This window comes from Aotus nancymaae, unplaced genomic scaffold (genome assembly GCF_030222135.1).
Source record: "Aotus nancymaae isolate 86718 unplaced genomic scaffold, 86718_ANA_hifiasm-v0.15.2.pri h1tg000002l, whole genome shotgun sequence".
Classification (NCBI taxonomy): Eukaryota; Metazoa; Chordata; class Mammalia; order Primates; family Aotidae; genus Aotus; species Aotus nancymaae.
Genome location: NW_026988413.1, coordinates 19,917,305 through 19,932,740, shown reverse-complemented (window position 1 = coordinate 19,932,740; position 15,436 = coordinate 19,917,305). Strand labels below are relative to the sequence as shown.

General features: G+C 38.2%; 1 protein-coding gene across 4 annotated transcripts in view; it reads right to left on the bottom strand.

The window, feature by feature from the left end:
* Positions 1-15,436, bottom strand: part of DGKI (diacylglycerol kinase iota) — a 445,642-nt gene that overhangs the window by 60,878 nt on the left and 369,328 nt on the right. For all 4 annotated transcript variants that reach the window (XM_064373122.1, XM_021674149.2, XM_064373130.1 and 1 more), the window contains 4 exons: positions 14,875-14,944; positions 11,914-11,954; positions 10,548-10,675; positions 8,339-8,461 (listed from right to left, as the gene is read on the bottom strand). In XM_064373122.1, coding sequence (XP_064229192.1) covers positions 8,339-8,461; positions 10,548-10,675; positions 11,914-11,954; positions 14,875-14,944 — 362 coding nt within the window. The remainder of the gene's footprint in view (positions 1-8,338; positions 8,462-10,547; positions 10,676-11,913; positions 11,955-14,874; positions 14,945-15,436) is intronic.

The following is a 15,436-nucleotide window of genomic DNA, read 5'->3' as shown; positions in this document are numbered from 1 at the left end:
GGCTTATAAGCGAGGCACCTCACTCATCTCGTGATCCAGGATATGCAATATCTCCCCTGCGGTAATTGAGTAAGGGCTCAGCCACAGCTGGTTATTTTTAGGAAATCCAAATAAGGACCTCTTATCCCAGATTTAGAAAATGGAAGACAAAACTAGGCAGGGTTGGAAGCTGGTTTGGCACCTCTGAAGATAACTGTAACATACCCCAGAAGCTTTCCCGACAACATCTCCTTCCACCCTGCCCTTCTCAGGAGAGGGTGGGAACAGAATCTCAACAGTGTCTGCTTCCTCTCGACTTTAATGTGTCTAAGGACAAGAGAGTTTCTCAGTTATATATCAGTTCAAGAAGCTCTGTGAAAAAGTAAAATAAAATGAATGCAGATTAATCGTAGCAATATTGAGAACAAGAAATTAAATTGGGCTCGACAGACTCTGTGAGAATAATTCAATTACTCCAGTGTTGGATATTAAGCACTGCTACGTACTTAACTCTATTCCAAGAGCTGTGGGAGGTACTTAACTTATAACATTTCATTCCCACATTTAAGGAAATTCTAAGGGAGTCATGGAGTAAGACCAACCTCTCACAGAGTCTTGGAGAAAACTGTTAGAGGATTATTGTTCTTTTGCGTGATGCTTGGCACAATCATCCAGAGAAGTTAGAAAAAAGGGGAAATGTGTTTTCCAGCTACTTGAATTCCAAATAAGTAGTGCTACCACGGTGTTGAGGTATCTCTTGTTCTGATCTTCTTAAAGTTGGGGTTTCAGAGGGTCCCAGTAGTACCTCAAAGAAGCCTCACGTCCTATATAACTCCCCACCAGCACCATTTCCAGTGGTAATATGGTATCCCTCTCACATCCCTCAACCCCACGCTGAACATGGTAAGTAATTATTGCTCCACATCCCAGCAACCTGAGATTCGCAGGCAAATACTTTTTGAAAAGATTTCAAAATGATCACTCTTTCATACTTTAGATTTGTTTAATCAAAGTATTCACCTAAGGCAGATACATTGAGAAAATAAGAGTGTTGGTGGAAGTTGGAGAATGCAGCAAATGGACCAACAGGTTATTTTGGAGGTGAGTGCCTGGGAAACAATTCTTCCCTGCCACTCTACCTACCACTGTGCTCACCAACCATGCCTACAACTTCATATACCCATCATACTTTCCTTTTACTTTCTTGCTTGTGAAATATCAACATTTCCCAAGTCAGGCATTCAAGTGTGTCTTTATTATTTTGATCTGTGAATTCCTTGGATCAAACATATTTATATTCAAATTTGAAATATATAAATGGAATCCACAGCCTAACAAAAATAGCCAACATTTTACATACTATTTTGTTATTATCACTATTATTTTATTATAATTTGATAAATACTGGGTTTAGTATAGCAATATAAATAGACACGTATCTATTGGTTTGACAGAGCACCTTTTCTATCAAGGGATGTTCTATGAATGGAACATCCTTCCATTTATCCAAAAAGCCTGCCTGTTGAATGCCTACTATTCTAGGTATGGTGCAAAGTGCTATGGAAACAGAGGGAGAAATGTACAGTGTGGTCATCCAAGGAACTCAGATGCTTTAAAGAGGGTTCAATCAATACTGCCTCACATCCACAGTATTCCTGAAGTGTGAATAGATATGGCCGCCAGCTTTTACAAGTGAAAGGAGAGACCCGCTTAACACTAATATTTCCTCATGCTCTAATCATTGGCAAAACTTGGAACTCATGGCAGTAGAAAGCTAGAATTTCTTGGGATTATTTCAAATAAAATGGATGTTTAATATTAAAGTAAGTTTGTTTTTTTTTCTTTCAATTTCAGTCAAAATAAGATCTGGTGCACAAGGAATTCTGTTCTGACTCTAACTGAACTTAGAAAGATAAATTTAAGACCATTTCTCCAAGTGGTTTAGGGCCTCCATATGCAGAACTGATTGACAAACAATTATAAAAATAACAAAGCAAAATCTCTTATTAAATATTTCACACGCATATAGAAATAGTGTTATTATGTGCTTGCCAAATACAGTAACAACTTGAGGTTAAGTCGGGAAGAAAAAGAAGAAGAAAGGAAGATATATGTCAGCTATCCTGTATTTTTCCAGCTGGAATGATTATCCAGGGTGAGCAAGATTGAGACCAGTCAAAGGTAAGTAGGGATACCAAAGGTAGGTAGAAATGGGACCCAACTATCTCAGTGAAACAGATGCCAGGAGCCATCTTTATCCTGACAGCACCAATTTCATCTCTAAGATATATTTCAGCAAAACCTGCATTCCACTAAGAAGATTAATTTTCTCCCGCTTATCTGATTGTGAAGCTCAGAGAGTATTTCCAAAACCAAAATCTCTGTCCAATAGTCTGTCTTCCTGTTGAGAACTTGAAGCTTTCACAATAAGTACAATTACCCTTTTTATTAGGTTCAGGCTGTAACCTAATGTTCCCAAAAGAAACTGAATAAAGAAAATAGTTGAGGACCAGAGGGAACTGAAGTTATTCCTCCCATAATCAGCCTGGAACATCTGAATTTTCAGAACAAAGGAGGTTTCCGGGCTTTATCTTCTTGATATAGTGATTCAAAATTGCAGAGTATACTATAAAGGCCAGCTTTTCAGTTTAAAGTACTATTAAGTCTTTTGAGATCTCCAAATAATTTCTTAGTTGTCCAAATTTCCTTAAGCACACATAACATACAGGGATGTTAAACTATTATTGAGTGTTCTCCACTATTTGAATGACATTTCTGGTTTATACAATGAAAAGAATAACTACTTATCTGTTCATATGTAAAAAATGAAGAAAATACACATAGAACCCCTAATAAGCCTATTTTTTTTATTTGAGGTTGAAATATTCATTAATTCTTTAAATATTCATCTTTTCTATGTAAGAGTAAAAAGTTAAATCTAAAAAAAAGCAGCAAATTCTATTTCTTCTTGTTTCCAGAACAGTCTAGGCATATATCCATAATTGCACTTATTAGTGGGAACTGTAAAAATTGGTTTGTGTAATATTTCTCCTTTAAATATAAGCTCTTCAAGGGCAATAATTATTTATTCTTTAGTTTCATATCTCCAGTGCCTGACTTCAGTCACTGAAGGTGCCCGATATTGATTTATTAAATGATTAACTGAATTGTTTACCCTATTTCTTAGGATTCAAATGAAATCACAAATCAGACCTCACACATTATAGTTAAACATTTGATAGCATTATCTTTTCTTGTCGACAGAAATCCCCTGCCAATCATAAAACCCATTAGCCCTGCGTAGCTGATCGGGTAGCAGATACCTAGACACGGTTATCTGCCCCATGTGTGGTTTCACTACACTGTTTCCCCTATGTCTTAGTCTAGTGGCAAGATATTATTTGTGTGACAGTCCATTTTAGTTCTTTCAGGCTTAGGGCTTGGGGACACTGAGAAAAAGTACACCTCTTTCAGTCATTTGGGGATTTCTCACAAACCACAAAATCTAAGAACTGGAAAAAGGCTATTCTGATTCAGAAACAAAAGCATTATCTTCTATCCCCTTTACCCCTTTGCCTGATCTTAACCCATCTAACTCAACAGAGAGCCTGTCCTTTTCTCAAAGAAAACTTAAGAGGAATATATCACAGTTTTCATTCCATGCCTATTTTCTTTTTTTTTTTTTTTTTTGAGATGGAGTTTCACTCTTGTTACCCAGGCTGGAGTGCAATGGCATGATCTCAGCTCACCGCAACCTCCGCCTCCTGGGTTCAGGCAATTCTCCTGCCTCAGCCTCCTGAGTAGCTGGGATTACAGGCGCACACCACCATGCCCAGCTAATTTTTTGTATTTTTAGTAGAGACGAGGTTTCACCATGTTGACCAGGATGGTCTCAATCTGTTGATCTCGTGATCCACCCGCCTCGGCCTCCCAAAGTGCTGGGATTACAGGCATGAGCCACCACACCCGGCCCCTGAAAACATTTTTTTAAACTTAAAGACAAAATCATTATGGTCCTAGCAGTGATCATGTCAGTCAACCACTTCTCACCAATTCATTTCAAAATTGGTTCTTAAATATTTCAGGTTTTGAAGACACTATACACATTGTTTATCCTATTTTGAAATTATAGTCTTTCTTACAGGATCTGCATATAAGTGGACATGTATATATCTTCCCTTAAAATTATAGTAAAAATGCAACCAGTTCCGTAATGATAGAAATCGAATTCATCCTCTTTATATTAATTGCCTCTCAGTCTGCCTGAGAAAAAGGGAGATTGATGGTTCTAAGGGACTATTTTAAAGTTTAAAACCATGAGAAAATGCTGAGAAGACCCAACAGAGCAGATCGGTTGCAATTTGGAGGGGAAAGGGCCGCTTGGCACAAAGTGCCCTGAGTACCTTGGAGGAAGAATGCTATAGGGAAAGCACTGTGGGTATATTTCTTTCTGTTTTCAGTACTTTTTTCTTTTAAATCAGTCTTCTCAGAATTTTGTCTTATTTATCTTTTCAAATAATTCTTTTTTTTTTTTTTTTAAAGACAGGGTTTCACCATGTTGGCCAGGCTGATCTTGAACTCCTGACCTCAGGTGATCCGCCCACCTTGGCCTCCCAAAGTGCTGAGATTACAGGTGTGAGCCACCATACCCAGCCTCAAATAATTTTTTAAAATTTTATTCTCGGTTCATCTTCTGTCTGTTTTATTCTCCTTATCATTGATTTTTCTCATTATCTTTATATTTTTCACCCTTCTCATTTCTTTTTTCTTTACATTGGGATGCTTTTTCCAATTTATCAAATTGAATGCTTTGCTTATTTGCATGTGATCATTTTTCCCTTGATAAATGAATTTACGGTCTTAAATCATTCTATAAATACGTTAGCAGTGTCTTGAAAACTCTGATAAGTAGTATTTTCAGTTCTGAGAATTGAAAGTTTCTCTTTTGATTTCTTTTTATGTAATGAGTCATTTAGCACTGTCAACAGGATGTCAAAATGGAACCTTTCCTATCTCCCAAGTAGACTGGGGCTTTAAAGCTTAAAGCAACAGATGCTGATCATACCGAGATTATTAAAATAAGTGTTCAGGGCCTTTTCAGTTACTGATTTATAAATATTCTAACTGGGAAGGTAAATTGTGCAATAGCGAGTAAGTTGAGGCTGCATATATATCCTGCAACACAGGAGGACACATGTCCCAGAACGTTTGCTGCATTTTTAAAAATAATAAAATCTTAGAAATCAATATCAAAATGGAGAACTAATTTATGGCATATATATGATGCAATACTCTATACCAAAAATTTTTTAAAATCCGCATATATCAATATGAATGAATTTCAAAAATATAATGTTGAGTGAAATGGCACGTTCCAAAATACATGCATTATATAACACAGGTAATGAAAAATAAATACAAGTCGAGACTCCCTAATTCCAAAATGCTTGGGACCAGAATTGTCTCCGATTTTTGATTTTCTTAAGATTTTTTAATATTTGCATCATACTTACCAGCTGAGCATCCCTAATCCAAATATCTGAAAACCAAAATGTTCCAATACGCATTTCCCTTGAGCATCACGTCAGCACTTTAAAAGTTGCGGATTTTGAAGCATTTCGGATTACAGATTTTCCAACTAGAGAGACTCCAACTTGTACAATACAAAACAAAACCATGAAACAATAGCCAATATTTTTTACACTACTCTGTTGTTTATAGCTTGAAAGAAAGACCTAATGCAAATGTAGAAAAGCAATGACGTAATCAATCAGGGTGGTTGGAACATGATGGCCTTCTATATAATTTGTATATTTATTTGGATTAGAACATAGTTAACATATATTTCATATTTTTTAAACTGAGGTTTACCACCATTATATTTTGTTTCAATCTCTTCTTTTAAAGAAAAAAATGCTTTAAAATTAATTCTCAGCCATATTTGCTTTTGGGTAAGTTTGCAGTTGTATATTTAATGTGCATGCATAGTATCCCTATATTGTAGGATTTTTCACCTTACAAATGTAAAAAAGAAATAGAAACCAAAGAAAACCTCTGTGGCTCTGGTGCACTGACTTTTAGGGTCCCTTTGAGAAGACAGTGTAGGACAATGGAAAAAGCATGGAGTCAGAAGTCATGCTGACCTCAGGTCAAACCACACTTGCCATGTGAAGTGACCTAAGGTAAATATTTTACCCCCTTAGGAGCCTCCGTTTACTTATCTGTTAAGCAACTGCTAAATTTAAAAATTGCTGAAAGAATATAATTTAATTATGATACAAAGCAAGCGGGAAGTATTCCATCAATAGTAGTTATTACTAACATAATCAGATATCTCCATAACTTTAATTATAACTATTTCTATCAGAGATGATATCTGAAGGAAACAAAAAGATATTGTAAGAAATCAATGGACATCAAAATTTTAAAAGTTAAAGAATTAATTAAAAAGTTGAGGTTAGGCATCTAGTTTAGTTTTATTTTATTTTTAAGTGATTTAACACAACAATTTTATTATGCTTGTGTCTTCTATGAGACAGGAATTCAGGCTGAGCCTAGTGCTGATGACTTGTCTTTTGTTCCACAATGTCCAGATATTCAGGGGGAAAAGCTGAAAGACTAGGAGCGAATCTTTGAATGCCGCTTTGCTTGTTTTCAAAGTAATTCTGCAGGATTTTTTCAAAGGGTCTACTACTCTAGGGCATTATAAAACTAAAGTAGTCTAAATGACTATGAAAACTTATAGCTATCAATTGAAGATCAACCAAAGATTAAGAGAAATCCTAAAAGGATAATATAACACAAGCAAACAAACAAAAAGAGTTGATTTTGACATCTGGTTTTAAGAACCTAGCTATTATTTAAAGTGGTAAATTTATTTGTGATTCTTGGGAAGAATATTTACTATCTTATATACAATTATTTTATCATGATATGTACATCAGTATGTTATATATAGAAAAATCAGGACCTAGAAAACTAGAGTGAGCTCATATTCTGCCTTGTGGAAACAAACTATATACAAGTACAAATAATATACTCATCTGGTTTGTCTAGGCTTAATATCTATTTCTGTAGCTAATTAAAACTCTAATTTTCCAATAAGTCTGCCCACAGATAAATGGCCACATTTGTAGCCATTCATGGGTGGCTGACTCACCCTGGTTTGCAAGCCTCAATTCTGTAAAAAAAAAAAAAAAAAGGAAATGGAAAAACACCCTGAATTGTAAGCAATCAAAATGCCGTCAGAAAGTAACAACACAGTTTAATTAAAAAGAAAAATCCATAGTAATTCATTTTTGTTCCTTTCCCCTCTTCACACAAGAAAGTAAGAGGTAATACAGAGAAGCAATTAAAATGAAGTCTCCTTTTGCCCTCGGGGTGTGTGCTTCGAACCTTTGCCAATGAAATAATTAGCTCCAAATTTCTCATTTTTTTTCCCTTTGTAATATTGAAATTGCTTCTGGTAATTCTTCAGAAACAAAGCACTTCCTTGCCTCTTTAGTTAACCCTAGGCTTCTAAGAATCTTAGTAATCTTGTTATTCTATCAAAGGCTAAGACTGTGTGGTTACAAGGCCATTGTCGCTATTTGATTAAGACCCCAGGTAAACTGGAAACCAGCCTAATTTCATGAACATAACCTCTAAGATGGAGTGAGTGGCCTGAAATTAAAGAGTAGCTATGCAAGAGTGCATCTGTCACCAAGGGAGATGACAGGAAGGTGGATTCACTGAGCACAAAAGTACCAACACTGCTGTGGAACTTCAGCATGCATCCTACTCTCTCACCACGACCAGATCTCAGAAGAAAGCATAGCGTTCTGATCTAGGAACAAATGCTGTACTGCTCACCCACAGAGACTGCAGCCACCACATGGAGAGCACTCAGATTTAGCCTATAAAACCATGTGGCAATATTGGGTAGAGCACGTGTGCACAGGCTCAGGACAAATGAAACAGCAAAATAAAGTGTTCACAAATAAAAAACCATGCATCACTTTCAAACTACTCATGATCACTCTCATGCATATCTTTATGATGCAGCAAAAAGGGACATGTGATAAATACTAGGCTCCAGCAAAGAAGACACTGGTGAGGTTTTAAAGTATGTAGAGGTCCACATGCGAGGAGCTCAAGGTGGCTCAGGAGCAAGAGTAATGGGAGGTGGAGCTCCATGAAGAGTTTGGGGTAGATAAAAGTAAGCAAGGTGCATGGAATGTCAAACACAAAGTAGCACCTCTGTGAGACAGCCTGCATGCCATTGAAAAGACAATCCTGCCCATTGGTGCACAGCCCACAGTTCATCCTCTCCCATCAATCACAGTAGCACGGAGGAAAAGAACAGCAAGAGAACTCTTACTGTAGCACGCGGGAGTGGCTGAGATCTTTCAGATCTGAGTCCTCATAATAGGGAGCTATCATCCCCAGTCCGCTGTCACTCAGCATGCGTTTCCGCAGGGCAGGATTCCACCAGTCTGAGATCCTGAGAGAAAGAAGGGCACCAGACAGTTAAGCATTCAAAGTCAGCCACGTGACTTAGTCTTCACTTTCTGAAGATGAATCTTGCCTGTAAATGTGAGAAGCAAAATTCATCTTTATGGAGAATTTACCAGATACTACACATTTATTATTTCATTCATTTATCTCAACAATCATGAACTATTTGTATGATTCTGTCCCCTTTACAAATGAGACAACTGAATTTCAGGATTAAGTCATTTTAAATGTGACATGAAAAAGAAGTAATAGACCTAGTGTAGAAATGCAGATTAGAAAATAACAAAGTCCATCCTGTTTCACTGCTTCCCTGTTCCTGGTTTATTTCAGGGGAGGCAACTGGTGAGAAATAAGAAAGGCACTGATTCAAGTCCTGGTGGATTTTCAGGCTACTTTAATTTTTAAAGTTAGAGCTAACGGAGGTCTAGCCAGGCCTAAAGCAATTATTTTTGGCTATTATTTGACATGAAGAAAATGACTGAGTGAGCAAAGACCAGGGCAACTTGGAAGAATGAATTTTCTCCTTACCATATCAAGAGACAGAGCCCAGATCAGGTGGGGTAGGAGGACACCCAGACTCCAGCACCTGCTGCTTCTGCAGTAGGACAAAACATTATACCTCCTTTCCCCACAACTGATGGGTCTGGTGCATGGATGTGCCCTGTGAAGGTGGCCTTCCCCACCACCTTTGAGGCTCCCAGGGCTGCATGAGGCTACCCCTCGTGACTGTCGGCCTTCCCCTCACGCTCTGACATCATGGCTCTGGCTTCCTGAGAACAGCTTTCTGTCTGTTCCACACGCCACTTGTGCCCTCTCTTGTCTCCCCCCAGACTTGGTACATATTGGACATCGGCTGGCCCTGGAAGAGTGGGAAACCACTCACAAATAGCAGCAGTGAACCAAAAAAAGTGAAAAAAGAGTAAATCAAGTAACAAGGGGAAAACAGGGATGAAGATTACATTGCAGTTTGCTTACCTAGTAGCCTGTCCATTCATACTGTATGACTATGTGTAGATGATGTGCGTTTACTATTTGGGTACATTGTGTATGGTTTCTAGAGCAATTCTTATTTCAACAATTCAGGCCCCAAAACACTAAATTTCACAAGGGCAAAGATTTTTATCTGTTTTTACTTTTGCACTGTTACACCCCAAGTGCTTACACTGGGACCTGGCACACAAAATTCTCTAAATAAATAGTTCTGAATTATTGAAATAACTTAGAAATCTTAATTACGTTTTGTGGTGCAAGGTGGTAGTTAAATGCATGGGCTCTGGCATCAGGTAACCCAGGACTGAATCTCATTTTTTCTACTTATCTTCTGTGAAATACTGGGCAAGTAAAATAACTCTTTAGGTCTCAATTTTTTAATCTATGAATTAAAGATAATTGTACCTAATGTTCAAGGTCACTGTGGAATTATGATGATTATTATTTAAATAACATTCTATTTAATGAGTGTTTTTAAAATGTCAGGAATGACTTTAAGTGCTTTACCTGTATCAATTCTTTTAATCACCAAACAGTTCTCTGAGTGAGGATTATTATTATTTGTATTTTACAGATGAGAAAATAAGCACAGAGCACTTAAGATGATTAAGTCACTATGAAGTGGTGGTACAAATAGAAGAGAGGCACAGGACAGAGGTCCTAAAAAGCGTTTGGTATGTCATAGCTATTATTATACAATCTACATGTCTCCAGCAGCCTGGAAATAGCAAAGAAGAAGAAGAGGAGGAAGAGGAGAAAAACTGTCAAATCTTCTGTGTCCATTTTTTATGTGGATAATAGAGTTACTACAAACATACAAGCACAAATACAAGTACCAGTATTTTCCAGGTTTGCTAAGAAGTGTTGCTGTGATGGGTAAAGAAGAACTGGACATGATGCAAATCTGGTTTTGTGTTTCTACAAGGCCATTCATCAGACAGACTTATAAAATAACCACTCTAAGGAAACACAACAAGAAGATCTTTATGTTTGATGTCATTAGAATAACAACAAGTTCAAAGGCAAACTAGACACGATGTCACCCTGAGGCCAGTCTCACAGGCAAGGAGAAGCACACTCACCCCGAGGCTTGCTCCACCACCAGGTCAGGCATGCCCGGAGGTGTCCCCGCTGGCTGTGACACCACCATATCTGGGTCCAGAATAAAAATCTCATCTTGGGAAATCTCCATCACAAAGTGCAAATGTTCCTAAGGAAGAACAAGAAGTCTGTTGCATGAAGAATAACAAAACAAAGATTCTCAGTCTCCAGGAATAATGAAATTCTTCAACGTGTCAAAGGATCACAGTGTATTGCCAGAAGCTTGATCAGCTGGCGTTCCTCCCCAAAGCTGTGCTATGGCAGGCAGTGGGAGACAGGGAGAGATGAATCCCCTTGATTTCCAATTAACCAGGATTTTTTTTTTAAACAGTCTCATTCTGTCACCCAGGCAGGAGTGCAGTGGCATGATCTTGGTTCACTGCAACCTCTGCCTCCTGGGTTCAAGCGAATCTCCTGCATCAGCTTCCAGAGCAGCTGGAACTACAGGCACCTGCCACCATGCCCAGCTAAGTTTTGTATTTTTAGTAGAGACAGGGTTTCACCATGTTAGCCAGGATGGTCTTGATCTCCTGACCTCATGATCCACCTGCCTCAGCCTCCCAAAGTGCAGGGATAACTGGCATGAGCCACTGCGCTCAGCCCAATTATTTTAGGTATATCTAGAAATGGTCTTGACTCATCTTCTTCCCAAATACTATTAGAGAAGTGACACCCACATGCCATGTGGTCCAGCAGGAGTGTATGATAGCCTGGACTTTCCACCCCATGACCTGGTCAAAGCTAAGCAGCATGGTTAACAACTGGCTTTATAATTGGTAAATAATAAATGTACAATTTTTTATTGGTAAATAAAATAATAAATGTACAATTTATTATTGGTAAATAAAAATTGTACAATTCAATCGTGTACATTATTTTTCTGGGAGAATTCAGATAATGGAAGGACTTGTGACCTTGAATAAGCCTTTTTTTTTTTCTCATCACTGACCTGTAGGGCTTGGCAAACTGAAACTAAGTAGCCTAGGTATATACTTGGGGCCTCAAACTTGCTAAACAGAAATGAGCTTAAAAAGACATAAAATTTCGCTAAGAAGGAGTAAAAATATCTGTGTGAATGAACATTTGGAGTACAGGCTGGTGATAATGTCTACAAGTCAACTTATTTTCTGTACTCATTTGCAAGATCAAGCTATATCATCTTGAATCCATAAATCATAAAACACACGAAGATAAATAAAAGGTTCACAGCTTAGGTTATGAACCCCACTCCAAAATTTGTAAATGTCTCCGTGTTTTTCATTAGGAAAATTTATGAGATTAGCTACCAATGAAGTATATGAACTTGGGAATTTTTCACTTTCACAAGCAGGCTGGAAGAAAACTTACCTGAGATCTGTCTATTCGATAAAAGCGATCAGCAGAAGTTGCTAGGGAGAAAAATACATACGACATTCAGAATGTTCAGTAATCTAGCACCAAATTTATAACCTTCTCTTCGACTATGCCGGTCAAAACCCCTACACAGCAGTCATGCTAATCTCCTGGGCAGTCCCTAAATTTATTAAGAAAACCTCAGCACTTTCATACCTCTGCCACTGCTATTCTAAGGCTCAGAAAGCCCTTTCCATTGCCTCTGCCATATAAATTGTACTTGTCTTTAAAGAACCAGCTCAAGTACTTGTGCCCCTGTGAAACCTTTCTCAGTCCCAACCTCCCTACCCTAGCCAGAATGTATTACACCTGCCTCCAGGCACATTGACGTTTTTAAAAATTTCTTATACAGACTATCTTCACAGATAACTATGAGACTAAGAGACCTGTCTTTTTTTTTTTTTTTTTGAGATGGAGTCTCATTCTCTCACCTAGGCTGGAGTGCAGTGGCACAATCTCATCTCACTGCAACCTCTGCCACCCGGGTTCAAGGGATTCTCCTGCCTCAGTCTCCTGAATAGCTGAGACTACAGGCATATGCCACCACACCTGGCTAATTTTTGTATTTTTAGTAGAGATGGGGTTTCACCATGTTGGTCAGGCTGCTCTCGAACTCCTGACTTCGTGATCCGACTGCCTTGGGCTCCCAAAGTACTGGGATTACAGGTGTGGGCCACCACACCCGGCCAGACCTGCGTCTTTAAAAATCTGTTTCATTTAATCTTTTATGCCTCCTGAAATTAGCACAGGATCATAAAGAAAGGTAGCACTTGGTATGTTTTTATTAAGTAAATAAAGCTAGAAAACGCTATAGTTATGTAGAGTCCTAAGGGAAGTGATTTCCCATTTTGGAAAACGGCTTGAAGATTTAGGCTAGGGACTGTATGTGGTCTTAAATGAATCATTTCACTTTCAACCTGCATCCTTAGCATCATGTCTGAAGGACGCCAAAACAGCAAAAAAAAAAAAAAAAATTATTTAAGCATTCTCGAAAAAGAGATTGAGCTGCATCTATGGTGTGAGGGAAAAAAAGTCTAAACTACAAATTTTGGGTTTCTAGAAATTATTTTGAATACTCTAAATATTAGAAAAAATTATTGGCTACAATTTGGGAAGCTCAGGTGGCAGAACTGCTTGAAACTAGGAGTCTGAGACCAGTCTAGGCAACAAAGTAAGACATCATATCTACAAAAACAATTTTTGTAGTTAGCTGGGGATAGTGGCATGCCCCTGTGGTCCCAGCTACTTGGGAGGCTGAGGTGGGAGTATCGCCTGAGGCCAGGAAGTTCAAGGCTGCAGTGAGCCGTGATCATGCCACTGCACTCCAGCCAAGGTGATAGACTCAGACTCCCATCTCAAAAAAGAAAAAAAAAAAAAGAAAAGCAAACCAAAACAATTATGTGCTTCTCACTTAAATCTATCGTACAAAGCCCAGATATCACAAATAGATTTTCTACAAAACAAACATAGCACAAGAAAGAAAAACTCAAAAAGCAAGTAATTATTTAAAATTCACAAACATTTAATGAGTAGCTTCTCTCCAAAAGAAACTGAACTAAGAAACCAGTCAATTATGGTCCCTGCTCTCTAAAATCTAAGAATAGAATAAAATCTGCCTTGGAGAAATTCATTCTACTTTGTTCCCTTAAACCGTGACTGCAATTGCCTTTTAAAGGTTTTTTTTAATAAAACTATGGAATAGAACTACTATCTGGGTTAAGACTGTTACCCACAATAGTTGTAATTTTATCTAAGACTTTAGATAGACCATATTTTCATAATTTTCTGAAATATAAGTTGTTCCTCTGCAAATTCAGAAATGACAAATGATTATGTTTCTCACTGCTATGGAATAAAGAAACTGGAGGAAAGTTCTCAGAGACAGCTGATGAGACATTAACAAAAACCTGCATTATGATTTATATGGGTTAGATTTCATATAGATACAAGTGCCCAACTTCATAATACTAGAAGAATATGCATATGGCATTCAAAATGTTCTGTGATCTGGCACCAAAGTTAGACCCTTCTCTTCTGCTGCCAGTTAAACCCTTACGTTGCAGTCATGCTAGAATACTGGACGGTCCTTAAATCTTAATAGATCTCTGTTGCTGCCATCCCAATGCTTGTTCATATACTCACTCATCCTGTCATACTCTTATTCACATTTACATCCTCCCAGATGTTCACACAGATAAAAAAAAGAAAGGGTGTCTACAATGAACATGTCTCCATCTGAACAAGAGAGAGAACAGGTAGCAGATACATTGGGGAGTATGTAAGCATAAATATACAGAGGTGAGAAGATACTACAATATGGGTAACTGGATAGAAAGGTAGTATTAGGCAGCATCTAGGAGAGAGACGTTTGAGGTAAAAAATGGACTCATTAAGCAATCATAAAATAACGAACCTATTATGCATGGGTATGTTATGCTGAGCCAAGCAGATTTGAATGCAACTGAATTTTTCTACCCTTCTCCCCAGAAATGTATACATCACACTGAAATAATGGTCTCATAAAAATAATATCAATGTTCCATAAGATGTAAACAACATAGAAATTAGTATCCATCCTATGCTTATAGAATCCAGCTACTGCTCTGAATTAATTTAAGGCAGGCATTCAAGTTTTAAGAAAAGAGGGCTGATGAAAGGGAAACATCAGCCTGAGCAACTGGATGCTGAGTTCAGCCAGAGTTAACCAAGCTGCCTTGAGGGGAACGACTTCGGGAAAGGACAGTACAAGATCAGCAGGCCCACGTCGTTCAGCCTGAAAATACCAACCGTGTGGAGGAGTTCACATGAAGGCTTTCTGAATAATCTTCTGGAAAACTACAGTCCACCCTATCAATTGACGCCTTGCTCTTCAACTTCCCCACCTCCCACAATACCCCCAAGACATGCAGAACTCACCATCTAGGAAGCACCACCGAGGGGAGAGCCTCTGTGCTGAGAGAGCCCTGGGGAAGGAGGTTTCATGGTCCTGGAAAGAGACACACACGTTCTAGTGGCTCCATTTCAATAACCTGACGGGCTTCCCTCCCTCAGCATTCTGCCATCCCTTCCTACACAAAGCACTGGTGAGAAGACCACATCACATTTTTTTTTTTCTCTAGAAACAGAAAGAAGGGCTCTGCTTTGAAAGTCTTTCACATAGAACTTTTAAAAATAACTCCCCCACAAAATTACCAGGAGGTTGTCAATGATCCCATTCAACATTTTTAATTATTCCATTCAACAAAAATAATCTAGTTTGGGACATTTACTTCCTTATGGGAATTTCTTTCTTTCCCTTTGGGAAGCCAAGGAACTAGTGACAGCTGGCTGTCATTGACACACAGGTCTAAGGCACTGGCACAGAATGGGAACAAATCAAAGGTTATCTACTGGCCACATGGGACTTACAGTATGTGAGGAAAAGAAGCAGCCATCCATACCCAGGGGCTGTTCATCTACATGGAAACAAAGAAAATCA